Source organism: Corythoichthys intestinalis, chromosome 2 (genome assembly GCF_030265065.1).
Source record: "Corythoichthys intestinalis isolate RoL2023-P3 chromosome 2, ASM3026506v1, whole genome shotgun sequence".
Taxonomy (NCBI): domain Eukaryota; kingdom Metazoa; phylum Chordata; class Actinopteri; order Syngnathiformes; family Syngnathidae; genus Corythoichthys; species Corythoichthys intestinalis.
This window is the reverse complement of record NC_080396.1, coordinates 17,325,187-17,347,916: the sequence shown is the minus strand read 5'-3', so window position 1 is coordinate 17,347,916 and position 22,730 is coordinate 17,325,187. Positions and strand designations below refer to the sequence as shown.

Genomic DNA, 22,730 nt, shown 5'->3' with positions numbered 1-22,730 from the left:
TTAGAATCATTAATTGATGTTTAATATTTCATAAAAAAAAATAAAAAGACTTTAAAAAATCGCATATTTTAAACTTTTAAACAAATGACGTCACAATGGAAAAAAACGGCGTCTGTAAAAAAGGCACAGATATGATAACTATCGCTTAATTGGAATTTTTTGTTACCATCGCATTTTTTTCAATATGTTAGATGATAAATAATCGATCCAAACAAAGAAAAATTGAAAAAAAAAATATTTAAAGGGGTAAATATATGAAAAAGAAAATCTGGACCACTCCTTGAAGTCTGCGATTTCTGCATCGCGACCCTTGTTATATTGGCATGTTTCACCGATAAAATCCCCCAAAAATTCAGCTGTGGGCATTCACACATGTGTCTTGACACTCAGTGATACATGCTACATGGAATTTTCAGATCGAAACAAGGTAAGTACGCGATAGTATCTCCTTAAAGTCATGGCGTCTGTAATTCTGCTGTCGCCTCCAGATAGGGTTTTGCTCTTTAAAAAACTTTTTTTTTTTTTTTTTTTTTAAAATGCCCTCCTGCTCAAAAATTTTCTTCCCCCAGAAAATGGAGATTTTAAGCTTTCCAATGTTGTATCACACATGCATATCGGACAATTTTCAAATTTGGCCAAATTTGGGGTCTCAAAGCGGAACTTCAAGTCACCTGAGTGTTTTCCGCCACAGACTTTGAACTGTTACAATTTTCAAAAGCTCTGATATTATTAATCCAAATAATAGTTCAAATGATTTCACCTTAACTTTGGCTGCCAACAAATCCCCTGCTTCCTGCTCCTTCTTTAGATCTTCCATTTTCTTCTCCTTTTCCTTAAGGAGTTGAGCTTTCTCTTCTGCAACCAGGCTGTGATCCTCCATGATTGCTTTCCTCTCTCTTTCCAGCTTGTCTTTCTGCTCTCTCCAGTAATCTCCTTTGCTTTCCTCCACTTCGTCATCATTCTCGCTATCTTCACCTCGACCGTTACTACAATCTCCAGCCCCTCGCTTTTGCCGCTTCTTGTTTTTCTTTCCTGTACGCTTCTCCAGTTGTGCTTTCAGTCTCGCGATTTCCTCTTGAAACTTTCTAAGCAAAGCATCTTTAGGGTCCTCGTTGACACGGGGTTTATTTTTGATGTTCTTGGCTCTGTTAGAGTAACGCAGTGTTGTTAAAGTCTCTTCCACGTTGTAAGATGCGGGGCCAATATTGGCGACCATGACTGTGCGGGCATTACCACCAAGAGAGTCCTGTAAAAGTCGGGTCAGTTTGGAATCTCTATAAGGGATGTGGCTGCTTCTGCCATCTACTAGAGCTGATATGACATTCCCTAAAGCAGAAAGTGAAAGGTTGATTTTCGTCGCTTCTTTCAGTCTCTCCCCCTGAGCCCCCGTTTTGGTCTGCCTTTCACTGCCAGCTAGATCCACCAGATTGAGTTTTCCAACTCGTATATGGTTTTCTCCATCCACCCCCAATTCACTGCATTCAACAGTGATAACAAAGATGGCATGAGAGCGAGAGCTGTGTTCATTCATGTTGGTAGAGCCAACTGATCGATTCTGATTCCCCACATTCATGACATTTTCAATTTCCCGTACACTTTTGGTGACAAATGACGATAGATCTTTTACATAAACGCCAGTGTCCGGCCTCTCTCTCAACTCTAAACGGCGTGTTTGGTCCTTGGAAAGTAAATCTCGGATCTCCTCTTGATAAATCTCCAGATATGATGCTCGCACCAAGTACTGCTGATTCTGAGATCTTGAAATGTGAGTGAAGATATGGTCAAAAGAGTTTGGGATGACTCCTCTCCTTTCCGGATCATTTTTAACACCCTCCATGGTGTATGTTTTTCCTGTGCCCGTTTGCCCGTATGCAAAGATAGTGCCATTGAATCCTTGCAGAACTGAATCCACAAGGGGTCGAAAGGTTTCATCGTATAGATCTATTTGCTTTGACTTGCTGTCATAAACTGAGTCAAATGTGAAAACTTTAGGAAGCTCACCAGCAGACGCCTCCCTAGGGTTCCTGACAATAATTTGCCCGAATCTGACATCGACTGACACCACACACTCAAATGCGGCTGCCAGTTCTTTCTCATTCATCGGCCGACAACGCACCACTACTTTGACCGTCTCAGAACTCTTGCTCTTTGACATGATGTGGACCATAGAATTACACACACGGCGTGAGACAAATGTCCCTGTCTTTCAAGCAGGGCGTCTGGGAAATCCTCCAAGTAGAAACATCCAAATCAGAACCTGTTGGTAAAAATACAACTGTTAATAAAAGATCATCAAATATGTTATTTTAAATGCTATATCCAACAGTTCATCATTATTAGCGTTTATTATGGTTCCGTTTATATACTGTGCACAAAGCGTTAGGAATGATCACAGTAAACGTGATTCCGGTCAATTTAATAGCAGCATTCTAACAAAGTACTAATGTTAAACAAAAAAATGGCCCATTAAACGACTAAAAAACTTGCTAGCTTCATTAATCCGGTCATGTTAAACCCTTTTCGGCTTTGAGACCAATAACATTCACCGGACGCGACTGAATCGTACCTTTATAGTATATGTTTAAAGTTGATTATGATGACGAATTGTCAAAAGACTTAAAAAATAAAGAAATAAATAACTACAACCCACAATGAGAGCACAAGACCAACCAAGCAACAGCAAACACAGGTAACCAAGGCTACAAGTCTTATCGCAGCTTTTGCTTGCTTAACCTCAGTACGAGTGTTCGGATGCATGTTCGCCATGTCACCAAAGAAATCGAAAAAAATCATTATCTTATTGCTATCTTATAGAATACGTACCCTTTTCTCAAGTTGCTTCGCAAAAACAGCTCCGAACATTAGCTAATCCGCTACTCAGTTAGCAAGAACAGTCAGGGTTGGAGTTGCCAAGTCATACAGTTCCATCCCCCAACTGTGAACGACACAAAGATTTATTTTAATTTTCTAAGTTAGATTCAGGTAATTGAACGTGTGCAAAATAACTTGTATATCCTTGGTTATCATAGATAAAGGCTAAGTATACGTATTGATGCAGTTTATGTATTTTATAACGATTTTTGAACTGCGTTTTTATTCTTATGTGGCAACCGTACCTCGCCAGTCTATCAGCTGGTTTGCCTTTTTTTTGGTAAAACATAACCGGAGGAACTTGAAGCAATCCTTAGGTTTGATTAGAAATAGGGTTGTTCCGATCATGTTTTTTTGCTCCCGATCCAATCCCGATCGTTTTAGTTTGAGTATCTGCCGATCCCGATATTTCCCGATCCGATTGCTTTTTTTTTTTTTTTTGCTCCCGATTCAATTCCAATCATTCCCGATAATTTTTCCCGATCATATTAAGAAAAAAATGAATAAAACTCGGACGAATATATACATTCAACATACAGTACATAAGTACTGTATTTGTTTAGTATGACCAGGGGTGCACATAATTTTTTTGCCCAGGTTCTCAGAGGAGGACCTGGAGATGTGACTTGGTCCTCATTGAGCTGGAGACCTGACCCGCCTGATGCGATAAATTTATGACAAGCTTTACTTACAGCCAATTAACTTAAATTAATTATATTAACAATTAATCTTTGATTAACATCAACTGGCACAACAAAATTGCCATTACTTTGAAGTGAAATGTAAAGAAATAAAAAGCACCAATTCAAAATAAAGGGCATTATGCGGTTCCCACATTAACTCCAAGCCTTTTTAAAAGTGGGATGTCCTCCTCATAAGACCTCATTGAACGTGCATGTTTAGCTTTGTAAAATGCGAGCAAAAACACGTTTGTCAGTGCATGTCGTTGTTCATTACCTTTATTCCGCCACTTGTCCATAGGGCGAGTGGGGTCCTGTTTGACATCGATAGTTTACTTAATTGCCACATGCTCTCTGTTTTTTTCGTGCTTTTCAAAGTTTGGATGGCTGAAATTCTTTGACCCTACATAAAATGCGCTGCTCTTATCGGCGACATTGGGATTCTCACGGCACATTTTGTACCGTATTTCCGTGCGAGCATCATTTGCTTCTAGCCATGGTACCTCCTGTAGCCACTTTTCAGCAAAAGTCATTTTTTTCGGTAGCTCCGGTGACGTCTCTATCGTCTGTCTGTCTTTTGACGGGGGTGGGGTAACAGGGAAGTAATTACTCAGTGTGGCCTGCCTCTTCAACATTTTGAGAAGGTATTTTCTCGTGTCCGCCGCAAATACAGTGTTCAGCCATCAGTACGCAAAAGCGTATGGAAGCCATTGAGGGCCAGCGCGTTTGTCTACGTCCAGTACGCATGCGCGCATGCGGACCACTTATGTGCACCCCTGATTATGACAATCAATCCTCAAGATGGCATTTACATTATTAACATTCTTTCTGTGAGAGGGATCCATGGATAGAAAGACTTGTAATTCTTAAAGGATACATGTGACTTTGTATATTGTGACTAAATATTGCCATCTAGTGTATTTGTTGAGCTTTCAGTAAATGATACTGTAGCCATTTTACTTCTGCCCAAATGCATGATGGGAAGTGCAACCATGACTGTGCGTCGTGGTACCAATTGATATATCTTTTCCTCGTTGGGAAACAACATAGGGTGTTAAGAAAAAGATCCACAACTACCTTTGTTCCCCACATTGCTTCCCACGATTATTCTAATTGTTGGGAGAGGTATTGTAAGGCTTTAGCCATTTAAATAAAGGCTGCCAAAATTCACTCTACTCATTTTATGCTGCCTTTTAGCGCTATATACTGTATGAGTAAAACCGCCAGTATAGATTGAATGCGACAATGCGTGAATGGGTCGTACATCGCATGCGTTAATTGTGTTAAATAATGTAACGTGATAAATGTAAAAAATATTAATTCTCGCCCTTAACGCGATAAATTTGATAACCCTACCTTAAGCTTAAACTAAAGACTCTGGAAGAGTGTTACACATTATGTCTGTAACGTTAAATACAATTAGAAAACGATTAAATTAAAAAAATAAATAAATAAAAAAAATTTTAAAGGCATGTCCGATATTTTTTTGCCGATTCCGATACTCTGAAAATGACGTTATCGGACCCGATCGATTGGGATGCTGATCGATCGGGACATCTCTAATTAGAAATGATCATATTTGGTGAACAGCAGAATATTAACTACAGTTATATATTTAAATTATACTTGAAAAGCGAGTTTAAATTACAAATTTGAACTGACAAATAATTTCAAATGTACAATGCTTAAATATCAAACACTATAAACACAACTCTCATATTTATAATTGCATATATTCTATGATAATTATAGTTACGCCCATAGGCGGAGTTTGACTTTTAGCGCAGGGGGGGGGCACAATATGTTGATGACCCCAAAACGCAGTGTCAGCAATAAAATAGAGCTGTCAAAATTATCGCGTTAACGGGCGGTAATTATTTTTTTAAATTAATCACGTTAAAATATTTGACGCAATTAACGCACATGCCCCGCTCAAACAGATTAAAATGACAGTACAGTTATTGTTCGCTTGTTACTTGTTTTTTTGTGTTTGGCGCCCTATGCTGGCGCTTGGGTCCAACTGTTTTTATGTGTTACACCATGAGTGAGCATGGTGTAATTATTGACATCAACAATGGCGAGCGACTAGTTTATTTTTTGATTGAAAATTTTTCAAATTTTAATAAAACGAAAACATTAAGAGGGGTTTTAATATAAAATTTCTATAACTTGTACTAACATTTATCTTTTAAGAACTACAAATCTGTCTATCCATGGATCGCTTTAAGAGAATGTTAATAATGTTAATGCCATCTTGTTGATTTATTGTTATGATAAACAAATACAGTACTTATGTACCGTATGTTGAATGTATATATCCGTCTTGTCTTATCTTTCCATTCCAACAATAATTTACAGAAAAATATGGCATATTTTATAGATTGTTTGAATTGCGATTAATTACAATTAATTAATTTAATTAATTAATTAATTAATTAACTCGATTAAAAATTTTAATCGTTTAACAGCCCTACAATAAAATTAACTTACAAGAATATTTATAATAATAAGTTGAAAATGACCGTTTTTTGTTTTCCATCATTCTTGAGGGGAATTCTAAATCCGGCTGCTTAGGACAGCTATACTTTTCGCCAAGATCGTCATCCATTGAATATGGTACGCCCGCCGGTGTCGTGCCAATGTAGTTACCCGATGAAAAAATTGTATCCCCTGGGTGGAGTCATATGGAGGTAGATTTGTGTCTTCATTATTCGATCCCAAAATGCTTCAATCAAAATATATATTTTCAATAATAAAAGTCACTTCAATAAAAAAAATTTGTTTGAATGCAAAAAAGAAATTTGAAACCCAAAAAAATGCATCTGAAAGCTATTTTTCTTTATTTATTTATTTATTTATTTATTTTGATCAAAGTCATTTTTTTTGGAGGGGTTGAAGCAACTTTTTTGATTGAAGTATTGTTGTTTTGCGTTTGGGCCACATTTTGGCTAGGACATTTGTGTCTTTATTATTCAATCAAAAATAAGTTGCTTCCAACGAAAAAATATATATTTTCAAAAGAAAAATCATTTCAATCAAATAAAGAAAAAATTCAATAAAAGAAAAAAGTTTGAATGCAATAAAATATTTGAGACTCAAATATTTGCATTTGAACACTTAATTTTTTTCATGAATAAAGTTTTCTTTGATTCTAGCAATCATTTTTGTGTGACATTTGTGTCTAAAGCATTCAAGCCCCCAAAAAGTTGCTTCAATCAATAAAAAAAAATTTTTTTAAATTCGAAGAAAAAAATCATTTGAAAAATAAAATTGCCCTCCCCTATTTTTTTTTTTTTTTTTTTTTTTTAAATAATATGCTAAGCAAATGACCGTCTAAGGTGCTCATCACATGATCTGTTTGAAAAATCATTTTGACCCATTATAAAAATCTTTTTTGTTCATTTCATTCATTTTTGTTGTTTGTTTTATTGCTTTACAACTTTTATATATATAGGAAAGTCAATTACATGCAATGACACTCTTCGGCCACCAGGAGGGAGCTGGCCCCCCCTTAAATTCCGCTTATGGTTGTGCCATCGAAAGTATTGGTTGTAAAAAAGGAAAGAAAATAATCGTACAGTTCGCAGACTTAAAGAAATTAAGGAGAAACAATCGAGCGCAGAGCAACGAAACTACAGTTTATAGTGACATTTTTCATTCATACCAAGGGTGTAGGTTTACATAGGGACAGTAGGGACATAACACTACGAACATTTCAGGATGCTCAAATTGGCCACACCAGCTTTTGTGCAACCTTATTTGCATTATATGATGATTTCAGTTGTATTGGTAATTTAGATTGTCTTCCCATATGTTCTAAGGATAGAATGGACCCTACCATTATTAAGTAAATTATTTTCATTATGTTCAGACTTTTCCATTTTTTCCTCTCAAACGCACGTTTGATTGGCTGATGACTTGCATTTATTTAAAATGTATTTATTCATTTCCCACATGACTAATATAAAACATTTTATTTGAAGCTTATGCAGACATTTCTTTCCCAGATAATCATACGGTAATCATAGTCAAGGTAAAACGTTTTTATTTTTTGTTGAGATTAACTGTGCTTGTGGACAAAAGCAGTAGTTTTGTACCTGAATGAAGGCTCCATTTTTATTTATTTCTGACATACCCTGGTCTCTGACTAAGACGTTTTTTCCAGTTATATTTAACTTATTTATTTAGACGGACAATACTGAGTGGTCTTAAGACAAATATTTATTTATTGCAGTTCTGGATAGTTAAGTGATTATTAACAAGTTTGTATTTATTGCGCATGGTAATATAATTTTTGTTGACGCTTATTAATTCACAAAACCATTTTGGAACACTTAAATTATTAAAGTACAAATAATCATGTAAATAACAATAATTAATCACAAATAAACAATGAGGTTAAATGCTGATAGCGTTTACTACGCTACGCTTTACGAGGTACGTTCGCTAAACCGCTAACCAAAAGCTTTACACTCCGTAAAAAACATTCTTCGTCATTGCTTGTGGTGTCACTAATAGATTTATTTTTTTTTCGTTAGCAAATGCTGTTAACCAGCTCTTGAGTGCTATTGTATGACTGATTGGAACTGTACTGCATTGTTTCGCCACAGGGTGTGCTGTCGTGTATTTTATTTTCGTTTTGAAGAAGAAGAACAAAAGTTAAAAGAGGCATTAGCGGCCTGTTTTCAATTCTCCCTTACTGCACTTTGGCTCTCATGGAAAGCACGTTCACTCATGTGTTCGAAATAAATGATAGCCGACGTGCAAAGTAGCAAGTGAGCTGTAAAAATAGCGAGCTTAGTGGCGTGAAAAACGTGGGAGACCGAAGTGAAGCTAACGAATAGCTAAGCGGAGCTAAGCGATGCTAAACGGATCCAAGCAAAGCTAAACGGCGCTAAATAAAGCTAAGCGACTGATTGTGCGAGTGTGTGTGGGAGAGATAATATAAATGCAGCATTCAAATGGCTCTTTTTTGTTTTGTTATTTGTTTGTTTGGTATGCTGACATAATTATACATAACGAATAGCTGGGGGGGCTGCTGGCTCCGGTGGCCCAAGCCCTTGCTCGTTGGGGCAAGGCCAGCTGGTTGGGGTGCCCCCTACTGGTTGGGGCCTAAGGCGATCGCCTACTTCGCCTGAATAGTAGATCCGCCTATGCATATAGGGCAATTTTAAAATTTGGCCAAATTGGGGGTCTCAGAGCGGAACTTCAAGTTACCTGAGTGTAATATACAGTGGGGAGAACAAGTATTTGATACACTGCCAATGGGAAAACCCATATACACTGTATATGTATATATACTGTACAGTGGGTAAATATGGGTGTATCAAATACTTGTTCTCCCCACTGTATATATATATATATATATATATATATATATATATATATATATATATATATATATATATATATATATATATATATATATATATATATATTTTTTTTTTTTTTTTTTTTTAAATCATTAATTTATTTATTTATTTACACCACAGTGCCTGTGTTCATGACATATGAAAACATATGAAAGTTTACGCTGTATCACTTCAAGAGAAAAAGCAATGTCACTGTGTTTATTTATTCATTTATTTGTTTATTAGAATTTTGAGAAACCTGGTTATCATACGGTAATATTTAATAGGGTATAGGTCATAATTACGGTTTATTCCAAAAGTCCTGATAATATTTTAAAATATTCGCTTTATAAATGTCCATTTGCTGTAAGTTTATGGCCGACCTCCTCTGTCAGCATCGCTGAATTGCATGAGCAAAACAACGACGTTTATTGAGTAAGAAAGCCAAAACGTCAGAAACGCCCGTCGTGACACGGTTGACTGCTTTCGTCACATGAATAGCTGAAAAACTCTGTGGCCACGTGGGGGCGTGAGTACAACGTTAATATTGACTGGAATGTTTATAACCGGCAACTTTTAAAGTTTCGGGACAATAATGAACAATGAAATGAGTATCACATATTTACCTAAATGTCCAGGTAAGCTTTAAATTTTACCTTGTACGTGTCTAAAAACATCATTTTGAGGTTTGTGTACGCACTGACTACCAATGTAGTTTTAAAATAAATCACACAAAGAGTCATATTATGCATTTAATTTCCTAGGGAGACTCAGCATGAACTCTGGAGCAATGGAAAAAGCAATGTACTCTTCATTAGGCCCAAACAAGTGGTAAAACCACTGAGTAAATAGTTTGCCTTGAGGCTTTTTGTTTTATTACCACAGACTAAGTTTAGAGTATCTTGGACACGATGAGTTTGAATGCAACGTTGTTACAGTAAGTTGTTTCTTATTTGTGGTGGCTACATTAGCATCTGTGCTAACTACAATTTTTTTTTAACAAATGACATTTTTTTGTTTGTTTCTTCAGCAGCTTATGATCAGTGCTTTCAGTTGGTGAGAGTCCACTAGACAGGCATATGATACAGCTTGCTAACCCGCATGTGTTTACCAACCCCCTTGTCCAAAATGTCCTCCAAATCAGAGTCTATAAAGGTGGTGGTTCGTTGTCGTCCAATGAATGAGAAAGAAAGGGCAGCCAATTTTGACAGTGTGGTCACAGTTGATGTGAAAACAAGACAAATAGCTGTCAAGAATCCGAGAGATTCTATGGCCAGTAAATCCTCAAAAGTGTTTACTTTTGATTCAGTCTATGACTGTAAGTCCAAGCAAAAAGATCTATACGATGAAACCTTTCGGCCGCTTGTGGATTCAGTTCTGCAAGGATTTAACGGAACCATTTTTGCATATGGACAAACTGGCACAGGGAAAACATTCACCATGGAGGGTATAAGAAACGATCCGGAAAAGAGAGGCGTTATCCCCAACTCTTTTGTCCACATCTTCACTCACATTTCAAGATCTCAGAATCAGCAGTACTTGGTGAGAGCATCATATTTGGAGATTTATCAAGAAGAGATCCGAGATTTGCTCTCCAAGGACCAAACACGACATCTTGAGCTAAGAGAGAGGCCGGATACTGGTGTTTATGTGAAAAACCTGTCATCGTTTGTCACTAGGAGTAGAGAGGAAATTGAAAATGTCATGAATGTGGGCAATCAGAACCGTTCAGTGGGCTCTACCAACATGAATGAACACAGCTCTCGCTCTCACGCCATCTTTGTAATCACTGTAGAATGCAGTGAATTGGGGGTGGATGGAGAAAACCATATACGAGTTGGAAAACTCAATCTGGTGGATCTAGCTGGCAGTGAAAGGCAGACCAAGACGGGGGCGCAGGGGGAGAGACTGAAAGAAGCGACGAAAATCAACCTTTCACTTTCTGCTTTAGGAAACGTTATATCAGCTCTAGTGGATGGCAAGAGCAGCTATATCCCTTATAGAGATTCAAAACTGACCCGCCTTTTGCAGGACTCTCTAGGGGGCAACGCCCGCACAGTCATGGTCGCCAATATTGGCCCAGCCTCTTACAATGTGGAAGAGACTTTAACAACACTGCACTATTCAAACAGAGCCAAAAATATTAAGAATACACCATCCATCAACGAGGACCCCAAGGACGCCCAGCTGAGGAAATTTCAAGAGGAGATTGCTCGACTGAAGGCCCAACTAGAGAAGCGAACAGGAAAGAAAAATAAGAGGAGGTTAAAGAGGCGAGCTGATGATAGTAGTAATGGCAATGACCAGGAAGAGGATAGTGTGGAGGAGGATGAGGGTGTCAAAGAGGATTATTGGAGGGAGCAGCAGGAGATCCTGGAGCGAGAGAAGAAAGCTATCATGGAGGATCGCAGTCTGGTTGCTGAGGAGAAAGTTCAACTCCTAAAAGAGACAGAGAAAAAAATGGCAGACCTGAAAAGGGAGCAGAAGGAAGGAGAGCTATTGGCAATCAAAATTAAGGTAAATCCTGAACCCACACTATTATGTCATTTCTTTCTGTTTACTGTCTGTTTTTTGATCACGTGATCAGCATTTTTTTTTTGCTTGCCATGTTAACAGTCAAGATCAGCAGGATGTTTATTGCAGTCAATGGCAGGCTATGAATTATTGTTAATTTCTTTTTATGAACCATACAACATTAGCACTGCACTTAGTTTTTTGAAATACAAATGGTAAGATAATTAAGGACTGAGTTAAGTGAAATTACACTTTTGGGTCTTCCTGAATATTTGAAAATGGTAAAAAAATGAAAATCTGTCAACGTGGCAATGTCAATACGCTTAATTTTTTGCATAACACGTACGTGTTTGCGGCTCACAGTATTGTCTTTTCAATGGAAACTGGGCCAAAATGGCTCTTTAAGCGTTAAAGGTTGCTGATCCCTGGTCTATACAGTATGACGAAATCCACAGGTTTTAATAAAATTATCAAACTTCAACTGCCATATAAGTACAACACGTGATCAGCATTTTTTTTGCTTGCCATGTTGATAGACAAGATCATCAGGGTTTTCTATTCAAATAGGTACCTCAACAAAATGCATTCTAGCAAGACGATGTTATGCATAAACTGAATATCATTGATGTACAAGCATTTTACGGCAAATTCCACCTCAAAGACTTACCGTAATTTTTAGACTATAAGCCGCTACTTTTTTCCCTCATTTAGAATCTTGCGCCTTATACCCCTTTCTGTCTTATTTGTTGATTTATTTGGGTTAATAGTTAACACTTTATATGACAGCGGTGTCATAAGACTACCATTAGACCGTCATAATTATGACATGACACTATCATGGGAATTAATGAAGGCTTGTGACGGTTGGCATTTTGTGTCATTTGGCAAATTACGTCACTTTTGAATGGATGTAAATGAGCCAAGCTTGAAATAGTTCGTGACAAAATTTGCTCCATTAATGTCCAGTTCGGATCTTTCACATCCATTCAAAAGTGAGATAATTTGCTGGATGACACAAAATGACATCTGTCATTAGCATTCATTAATACTCATGGCAGTGTCATTTCATAGTTATGATGGTCTTATGACAGTCTTATGTCTCACTGTCAAATAAATTGTTACCAAGTACGATAACTAGCAGTTATTGAAATAACTAGAACAGTAACTGAAGAAATAATTAGCACAAAACAAGAATTTTGATTGCAATTTAGATCTGCAGCGCTGCAACGCATGCTAGGAGGCATGTAAGACGATAACAGTGTTGACAGCAGGTGGCAGCAGAGTTTGACTGAAGGGAGTAGTGATGTCCAAATGAAGCTTCTTGAAGCAATTTGTATTTATTTTGATCTCCATTAGTTGTAACAGATACATCTACTCTTCCTGGAGTCAATTCAGCCTGCTCCGTTCAAACATTTACACCAGTGTTTGCCTCACCAACCAAAATGCATACAGAAAAAAATAACAATAAATAAAACCCACCCCCACCCACTTCCCTCCCCCCTTCTCCATACACTCACACACACACCCCTACATATAAATGCACATATAGTACAGACATACACATTACATATATCTCTATACATATCTATATACTACATGCATGTACATGTACACATGTACATGTACAGAAAAGACCCAGTCTTTGTTTTCCTGACGTTCATTGAAATTATCTGGCTCATGGTGGTTTGTTATTTCGATTCAGAATTCATTACTAATAAAATGTCTCTTCAGAAGGAACTTAAACTGGTTTTTACTGTTTGCAGAAATGATTTGAATTGGCAAAGTGTTCCAGCCCAACATTGCTCTATACATGACTGAACTTTTTCCATGGTTTGTTTTGACATGAGGTAATATGAATCTACCCCCCATGGCATGACGGGTTTCATGTTGATGTTCATCAGAACTTCGATATAATTTTTGGAAGAGTGCCTTTGGAATTTTAGTCGCAACAATATTTCTAGTAAAAATAAGCAATGAGGCCGTAAATCTGTCTTTAACTTTTAGCCAAGATAATGTGTTGTGCATCCAGTTTACATTAGTTCTGAGTGGACAACAAAGCACACATCGAGCTGCTCTATTTTGGACAGTTTGTAAAGTCTTTATATGTGTTATAGCAGCACATGACCAAATCTCAGAGTAGTAATCTAAGTGCGACAACACAAGTGTCTTTACCACATCTGCAATGAAGCTTAGCAGCCAATTGGTTCAAAGCTTCATGGGGTTCATTTGGTCTTATGACAGTGTTATGATGCCGCTGTCAAATGAAGTTTACCGGTTAATATGTTTTGGTGTAAATATCCCATGATACAGTGAGGACAGCTGCGGCTTATCGTCCAATGCGGCTTATCTATGAAGAAATGCCGTTTTTGTGTCAAATTTGGTGGGTGGCGGCTTATAGTCACGTGCGCCTTATAGTCCGAAAATTAAGGTAATTTGCTCTCCGACATGAACTCATTGGCTACTGTTGACGGAGCTAAACATTCAATTCTTTTGAAGTAGGAGAGGGACGCTGATGGCGAATAATCACTGCCATCCCACCCAGTAAAATCGGATTTTTATTGCAGTCAATGGCAGGCTATGAATTAAAATACATTTGTGTAGTAGTTCAAAGTGCTCAGAAAAAAGGCAAAGGTTTTATTTCTTTTTATGAACCATAGAACGTTAGCACTGCGCTTAGTTTTTGAAATACAAATGGGAAGATAATTAAGGACTGAGTTAAGTGAAATTACACTTCTGGGTCTTTCTGAATATTTGAAGAGTGAAAAATGAAAATATATCAACGTTGCAATGTGAATACGCTTAATTTTTCGCTTAAAGGTTCCCGATCTCTGGTCTCAACAGTATGGTGCCAAACAGTACCACAGGTTTTGATAAAATGATCACACTTCAACTGTCATATAAGTAAAACACCTGACTATATTTGTCCTGCAGGCAATGGAGAGTAAACTCTTAGTTGGGGGCAAGAACATTGTGGATCATACAAATGAGCAACAAAGAATGTTGGCGCTTAAAAGAAAAGAGATTGCTGAACAGGTACAACTGCCTATACTGTAGAATTGAAATGATCATCATTAAAATGCTCCCCTTTATACTTCCTGTGCTGCATCAGGGGTGTGAACAATTCCAAAAAGGGCTACAGGTTTTCATTCCAACCGATCAAAAGGAATTTTTTTGAGCAGAAACCTCATTGGTTAAACTGCTGGATCGGTTGGAAAAAAACTTGCACCCACAGCCATCCTGTAGGACTGGTTTGGACACCCCTGGGCTAGATGTATTTGGTGTACATGTAGGCCTGTCGCGATAACAAATTTTAGTGTGCGATAATTATTGTCATAAATTATTGCGATATGCGATATTATTGCACTCCCTCCCCAACTTTTTTTAAACCAATTTACAATAACACAGTGAGAATACAGTATATATTAATAGATCAGTCAAGTACACCCATTTAAACGCGATAAATATTTACTCTTAAATTCAAAAGTACTTTTTAAGAAATCACAACTACAAACAATAAACCATGCCTCTTAAGTAAAAGACAACAATATTGATACCGCACAGAAACACAGAATAAATAAAATGTGTTTCAAAAAAAAAAAAAAATGCACTTAGTAACTTAAGCATTTAGGCAAATGAAAACTTTTCCCGTCATAGCTTCTGCAATGGTGTTCCATAGGGATGCAACGATACAGTTAAGTCACGGCTCGGTACGATTTTTGATACAGGGGACACGATTTTCGATCTGATTCAATACATCTAATGCTCTGTAAAAAAAAATAACAATTATATTTTTTGTATCGTTTTTTTTTTTTTTTTTTTTTTTGCTAATGAGCAAAAATTAAATTGCCATTCTATCATCCTATTTGTGGTCCGAATCCATCTGTGACACGTACTGAATTAACAATATTTGCAACATTATCTATAGTCACTGGTATGGATTGATTTGGCCTTCTTAACTTCAATTTAGTCATGACAGTTTAGAATTTATCAATGTAGTATATGGACTACGTGTCCCATAATCACTCTGGGCTCACGTAGCCAATGGCATGGGACGTAGCACATCTAGTTTGCTATTTCATGATATCTAGTGTGTGCGCGCATTAAAAAAGTTAGCAAGCACTGCTGAAGTCACGTCTGCTCATTACTACACAACACCAGCATATGACAATCGACTTTCATAAACAGCACAGTTTTAATTTCATTCAGCTCTTCATTGTCAAAGCGAGGTTGTTCGTAGCAGCCAAGTCAGTAACAATGTTTTGGCGGACTTTGTTGTAAATATTCGGCGTTGTGCCGAAAAATAGCCTTCCCGCGTGAAATGTCACTCCTGACGGGAGCGCCCACACGTCAACAACACCGGCGCGCCGTAGATGGTCCGCAGTCAACACTCCGCAGCACTGTATACGTTGAACAATAGGATATAATGGGAACGATTGGCTCCGGCGCTAGTTTTTGCCTGACCTGGAACGAAGATGCATTTTGCGCAGTTGGTAACAAGGAATCCGAACTTTTAACAGCACGTCTGCCGCACGCGCCCACGCACGTGTACGTGAGGCGATAAATCGCAGCGGAAAAATTACCGCCTTCATTTTTATTTATCGTGCGATAAATGGAATTATTGCATATTGCGACAGGCTTATGTACATGTACAAGATATTCTATTATAAGGAAATTACTGGTACAATTGCATATATCCTGTTGCAATTCAGCCTGAGGTAATGATGGTATTTCCAGAAATGGAGAGAGCGCGAGATGCGGCAACAGATGGTGTCTCGGGATGAGGAGAATCTGGAGCTAAAAGAGACCTACAGTTCTTTGCAGCAGGAAGTTGACAGTAAAACCAAAAAAATGACAAAGGTCAACTTGGATGAATGTGACTTTACCCTACACCTTCTCTAACATTATGTTTCTCTGCTAGTATGATTCCAGGCTGGCGAGAGGTAATATTTAGTAATCTTGCCTCTTTCTTTGCCCTCCAGTTGCTTGGCAAACTGGAGGCTCTGAAGGCAGAAATTCATGACATCCAGGAGGCACATATTACTACACGCCAGCAACTAGAGCAAACGCAGAACGAACTCACCAGGGACCTTAAACTTAAGTATGGAACTATAATTTGTCCCAAATTGTAGTCTAACTTTGGAAACAGGGAACTGTGATCAAATTCGTTTCTCGCATAATATGGATTATACTGTAAATACAAGGCCTGAACACTAATTCATCACAATACCTGAATCCCTATCTGATGCTTTCATAAGTACAGTATACCTTACACTACACTTATGTAGAGCTGTCCCGACTAGTCGACATAGTCGACGTCATCGATGACGACCGTCGACGAGCACAACATCCCGTCGACGGTTAATGAAGGGTTAAAAAAATATATGCGTGGAAAGTTAGAATGTCGGATGCTCTGTTTGCAAGCGGGGAAAGCGGCACAAAGCCAAAAAAAAGCGCACCAGAGTGTCCAAAACATTGACTTATTTCAAAGAAACAAAGGAGAGTACACTCTTCTGTCCTGTCTGTTCAGTTCCAAGCTTGGCTGCGCGTCGGCCGTGAATAAACAACTCAAGCGCCTTCACGCAGTTTGTAATTTTTTTTTTCCTTCATTTTTTGTACACCAGAGGGTGCTGTCACCTTACTAAATAATAATGTTTCATTGACAATGGGCCTATAAGTGCTATTAGTATCGTTATTAATGCTAATTGAAAGGTTTATTTCATGTTATGGTTTATTTTAATGTATAGAAAATTATATAAGGTTAAAAGGTCATAAATATATACAGTATATACAGTCATTGCACTCAAGGGAGAGATTGTCAATGATAAGGTAATAAGGTAAAGGCAATTCATATAGGCAATTCATTGATATATAAATAAGGTTTAAAAGGAAAAAGGTGAAAAGTTTTTGTTAATTTCTAATTGTGTTGCTTTATTTGTGTGCACCGTAGCTCTTACAGTGTGTTTACATCAAGGATGGAATAAAAGTTGTAAACCATCAGTTTAAGAGACCATCTTTTCAATCGGGATGCTACACTAGTTAATTCTATCAGCATTTGAACTCATTGTTTATTTGTGATTTATTATTGTTATTTACGTGTTTATTTGTACTTTAATAAATAATTTGAGTGTTCCAATATGTTTTTTGTGAATTGATAAGCGTCAACAAAAATTTCATTGCTAAATCAGTAAAAAAAAAAAAATATATATATATATATATATATATATATATATATATATATATATATATATATATATATATATATATATATTAGATTAGTCGACTAATCGTAAAAATAGTCGGCTGACTAATTGGGAGAAAATTATACATATATATATATATATATATATATATATATATATATATATATATATATATATATATATATATATATATATATTATTAGATTAGTCGACTAATCGTAAAAATAGTCGGCTGACTAATCGGGAGAAAATTAGTCGTTTGGGACAGCCCTACACTTATGTTAGCTCATTGGTTCTCATTAATAGCGACAGATGTCACTGCCAGATCACCTAGTCAAATGGAAATATAATATAAAGCATGTTGAAGTCGTGTCAGATTTTCCAATTTCTCGTGGTCCTTATATGATTGTTTTTGTGCTTTAAGGTCTCAGATGATTGAAAATTTTATCCCTTTGGAAGACAAGAACAAAGTAGTCTCCAGAGCTTATTTTGATGAAAAGGATGAAGACTGGAAGTTGAGGCCCATCACATGCATGCAGCAGTAAATGCACTATTTTTCCTCTAATACTTTATTTGCATTGATCATTGTTGTATAGCCATATACAAATGAGTACCTTACTTGATATAACTTTGACTGTGATCAGAAGCAGATCTGCTTTGTGATTTCATTTGAAAAAGCTAGATTTTTCTTGTGGCTTCAAGGAGGCTGAGTTGGAAACTTGAAATACTAGTTTTAAACTTATTTATCCCTTGTATTGAGTTACAAATCTGCCCACGTTTTTGCTAGTGGATCAAATTTGATCTGTGATTTAACTCAACTCAACCTTTGCAGTATATTGTTTTCTGATCAAAACTGACCAGTTTTAAAGTTTGAGTACGTAAAAAGCACCATTGATTTTTGCATACCGAAACCTAAAACACGTCAATTTTGACCCGAACACAACGGTTTATCTTCCGTCTGACTGTTCAACAAATTTGATCAATTGCCTGAAAAGGTTTGCACATACCCAGAGAGCCTAAACTTAATGTTTGCATGCCACTGACTGTATACCTGGATGGGAAACCAATGAGAACATTAGGTGGCATGACTTAAAGTTTTTAATGCGACTGTATACTGTATTGCAGATAATGTTGTAGAATAACAAATTCCCTTATGATGACTGTCTTAGCTTTATAAAAATATTTCTTCATTTTAGTTTGTAGCTAAATATACATTTGTGTTCAGTAATCCCCGGATGATGAGCAGGCCTCAGTCTGCAATCGGATTCAGAAGACCTCTCAGTCACCGCGCTCGAATGGCCATGATGATCAGCCTTGACATGAGATACAAAGTAACTGCACTTCATGCTCTTAACATCCTATTTGATTTCAGCTTTTTACATTGGTATGGAAAAGTATCTGAACCTTTTGAAATTTCTCACATTTCTGCATAAAATCACCATCAAATGTGATCTTTGTCAAAATCACACAGATGAAAAAACTGCTTTAACTAAAACCACCCAAACATTTATAGGTTTTCATATTTTAATGAGGATAGTATGCAAACAATGATAGAAGGGGGGAAAATAAGTAAGTTAACCATTCCATTTAATATTTTGTGGCCCCCCCTTTGGCAGCAATAACTTCAACCAGACGCTTCCTGTAGCTGCAGATCAGTCTGGCACATTGATCAGGACTAATCTTGTCCCATTCTTCTCTACAAAACTGCTGTAGTTCAGATTCCTGGGATGTCTGGCATGGATCGCTGTCTAGGTCATGCCACAGCATCTCAATGGGTTTCAAGTCTGGACTTTGAATTGGCCACTCCAGAACGTCTATTTTGTTCTTCTGAAAACATTTACTTCTGTGTTTTGGATCATTTTCTTGTTGCAGCATCCATCCTCTTTTTAGCTTCAACTGTATGACAGACGGCCTCAGGTTTTCCTGCAAAACATCCTGATAAACTTTTGAGTACATTCTTCCATTAATGATTGGAAATTCTCCAGGCCCCGACACAGCAAAACAGCCCCAAACCATGATGCTCCCTCTACCCTGCTTCACGGTGGCAATGAAATGTTCCATTTTTTCTCCACACATGACGTTGTGTGTTACTTCCAAACAATTCAACTTTGGTTTCATCAGTCCACAAAATATTTTTCCAAAACTTCTGTGGAGTGTCCAAGTGCCTTTTTGCGAACATTAAACGAGCAACAATGTTTTTTTAGACAGCAGTGGCTTCCTCCGTAGAGTCCTCCCATGAACACCATTCCTGGCCATAGTTTTACATATAGTTGTTGTGTGCACGCAGAGATTGGACTATGCCAGTGATTTCTGTAAGTCTTTAGCAGACACTCTTGGGTTCTTATTTACCTCCCTGAGTATTCTGCGGTGAACTCTTGGCGTCATTTTTGGTGGACAGCCTCTCCTTGGGAGAGAAGCAACAGTGCCAAACTCTTTATTTGTAGACAACTTCTGTGGCTGTCGATTGATCAACATCCAGATTTTAAGAGATGTTTTTTTAATCCTTTCCCAGCTTTATACAAATCAACGCTTGATCGCAGGTCTTCAGACAGCTCTTTTGACCAAGCCATGATGCACACACTGAAAAAAATAACTGGTGGATTTACCTGATAAAATCATTGTCACAACATTGTAGCACTTGCTTTTATTAAGTAAATTTTACTGCTTGCAATATTAAATTCAGTTCAAGCAGTAAAATAGGGGTAAAATTTACTACCCAGTCAGGTGTGTGTTTTATAGTGGGCAGGGCAGCTTTAAACCAATCATCAGTGATTGGGCACACATCTGACTTAAATAGTGTGGTAAAAATTGGTTTCACTTGCTCTTTAAGACTCCTTAGGTAGAGGGTTCACTTATTTTCCCCTTTCTGTCATTATTTGCATGCTATCCTCATTAAAATATGAAAACCTATAACTGTTAAGGTGTTTTTTGTTAAGCAGACTGTTTTGTTCATCTGTGTGATTTTGACAAAGATTAGATCACATTTGATGGTGATTTTATGCAGAAATGTGAGAAATTCCAAAAGGTTCAGATATGTTTTTATACCACTGTACATGTAATTGATACATTGAAGATAAAATACCATAAAAAGTATCATTTCAGTAATTTAATAAATACCATTAAAGCAGTTTAAACAGCTGGAATGTTGTTGATATATTTTCTTTACTTTCAGAATTGTAAGTGGTAATATGATCAATTTACTATGTGTTGTTGTTGTTGTTGTTTTTTTTTGAGTAGATTTGTATCCTCTATCACTGTCACAAGCAGCCATCAAGTTAATGTAATAACGACAATGTTACAAGGATTAAATGATATCCTAGTAATTTTGGACTAACCTGCTTCAAAATTTCAAAGACTATAATTCATACCCTTCATTTGTTTTGATTAATTGAATGTTTTAATCCTAGTTTTTCTCAATCTTGCCAGGCTGAAAACATCTTGTTGCTTGACATGGATCTCCCTTCTCGGACTACCAAAAATTATCAGCAGCCAGTAATCTCCCCAAAAGTGGTGGCAGCCTTGAAGGATGCCCTTAGGGATGAGGATGACCTTGAGATAGATGCATCAGGGTTTGACAATAACCTTTCACCTCTCACCGGTACAAGTGGAAGTAGCAAGAAATCCAAGTCTCAGTAAGTCGATTTTTCTGCCCCATTTTTTATAGGATCATTTTAAAGTGGTAATTGACTTTGACATTCCTGGTATGAAATTAATGTATAATTGTTGTTTGTTTTTTTTAATCCATCAGTCGATTGAGAACAAGCAAGCAGTCGAACAGTCACACTGCTTCATGCAGCCCTCAAAATCTTACATCGCCAATTTACCCACAATCCCGTGGGCTGGTGCCTAAGTGAAGGTGCAATCTGTCACTAACTTTCCTTGTGCGCATTTTAGTGCTGAAATATGAGCCAGCAGAGACTGAACTTCAGTGTTTGTGAATAGTGTCCATAGAATAATGTAACAAACAAAAAATTGTGATTGTATTTGAACATTGTATTATATTTTAATGAAACATTGATTTTTTTTTTTGCTTTCCATCTACCTGCACATTTATTTTTAGATTCCAGTGCTCCAGACTAATTTTACATTTTTACGGTGACAGCGGTAGAGCCATCCCTGAAATTTTGGGGTCGGCAGTAATGTAGGGGCCCACAATTGACTCTCAGTAAATGTTCCGATTTCTGTTCATTTTCTCTACACTACTTATTTATTCATTATCACCAACAAATGGACCGACTGTAGGTGTAGAGCACAAGTTTGTCATCCCCAAAAATGTTTTTTTTTTTTTAATTCAAGAATAATCATGTTTGAAAAAAAAAAATCAGCCGATTCACTGGTTGGAAATGTGCGAGGTGGTGAAATATGTACTTGCAACTTGAAATTTAGGGGTAAAATGATATTAGGGTCAGTATGGGGCTCTGAGAATGTGTAAATTGTGATTTTTAGATATTTTTTAGTATGTTACGTTACATTGGATGTTGGGAAAAATGTTCTTGCATGCTACAGAAATTGGGGTCTGCGTGCTCCTGTTTCAATTGCAGTCTTTTGCCACTGCTTCTTTTTTGCCAGGGGGTGGCAGTATTGTCACATATTTTTTCCACTGAACCAAACGCTTCCCTACTCTGATTTTACAGCCCTCGTTTTATGTGTATATACTAATGCACTGAATTTTACATAGACCACAGTTCAAATTTAGAGCGACATACCACAACCGTCTACGGGAATGTGATAATCTGATTCAAGAAACAGACACATTGATAAACATTTTCTTTGAAATTCATTTGTCCCCGAATAGATCCAACTTGCTTTGGTCTGATCGTCTGCATGTCTGCATCAATACATGCTTCCTCGCAAGGGCGTAGGTTTGCATAGGGACGGTAGGGACATAACACTACCAACTTTTCAGGAGCCTTATTTTCATTATACAATGAGTTCAGCAGTAAAGGTCATTTAGATTGTCTTCCCATGTGTTGTTAAGATAAAATTGACCCTACCATTATTAAGTGAATTACTTTCATTATATTCGGACTTAGATTGACCCCTTTTCACTTGCTATTTAGTAGAGATGTCCCGATCATGTCATTTTCAAAGTATCGGAATCGGCCAAAAAAATA

The 22,730-nt window shown here is 37.1% G+C and overlaps 2 protein-coding genes across 3 annotated transcripts in view; one reads left to right on the top strand and one right to left on the bottom strand.

Annotated features, from left to right (window-relative positions):
• kif3b (kinesin family member 3B) overlaps positions 1-2,920 on the bottom strand; it is a 15,438-nt gene extending 12,518 nt beyond the window's left edge. Inside the window, exons 1-2 of the mRNA XM_057821232.1 lie at positions 2,824-2,920; positions 761-2,257 (exon numbers count right to left, since the gene is read on the bottom strand). Coding sequence (XP_057677215.1) covers positions 761-2,167 — 1,407 coding nt within the window. The 5' untranslated portion in view covers positions 2,168-2,257; positions 2,824-2,920. The remainder of the gene's footprint in view (positions 1-760; positions 2,258-2,823) is intronic.
• LOC130906672 (kinesin-like protein KIF3B) lies at positions 2,664-22,730 on the top strand. Of its 2 annotated transcripts, XM_057821214.1 has the most exons (10): positions 9,450-9,540; positions 9,667-9,839; positions 9,933-11,419; positions 14,348-14,449; positions 16,151-16,273; positions 16,396-16,514; positions 18,041-18,157; positions 18,842-18,947; positions 21,043-21,248; positions 21,365-22,730. In XM_057821214.1, exons 3-10 carry the CDS (start codon positions 10,004-10,006, stop codon positions 21,468-21,470), a joined length of 2,295 nt encoding a protein of 764 aa, XP_057677197.1. In that variant the 5' UTR covers positions 9,450-9,540; positions 9,667-9,839; positions 9,933-10,003; the 3' UTR covers positions 21,471-22,730. The 2 variants fall into 2 exon arrangements, with proteins under 2 accessions (XP_057677205.1, XP_057677197.1); XM_057821222.1 differs by lacking the exons at positions 9,450-9,540; positions 9,667-9,839 and adding an exon at positions 2,664-2,689.

Excerpts from the sequence above, each read along its gene's own strand:
- LOC130906672 (XM_057821222.1), top strand. The coding sequence starts at position 10,004 with ATGTGTTTACCAACCCCCTTGTCCAAAATGTCCTCCAAATCAGAGTCT. Across the intron at positions 16,274-16,395 it reads AAACCAAAAAAATGACAAAG|TTGCTTGGCAAACTGGAGGC; the intron begins GTCAACTTGGAT and ends TTTGCCCTCCAG. Across the intron at positions 16,515-18,040 it reads ACCAGGGACCTTAAACTTAA|GTCTCAGATGATTGAAAATT; the intron begins GTATGGAACTAT and ends TTGTGCTTTAAG.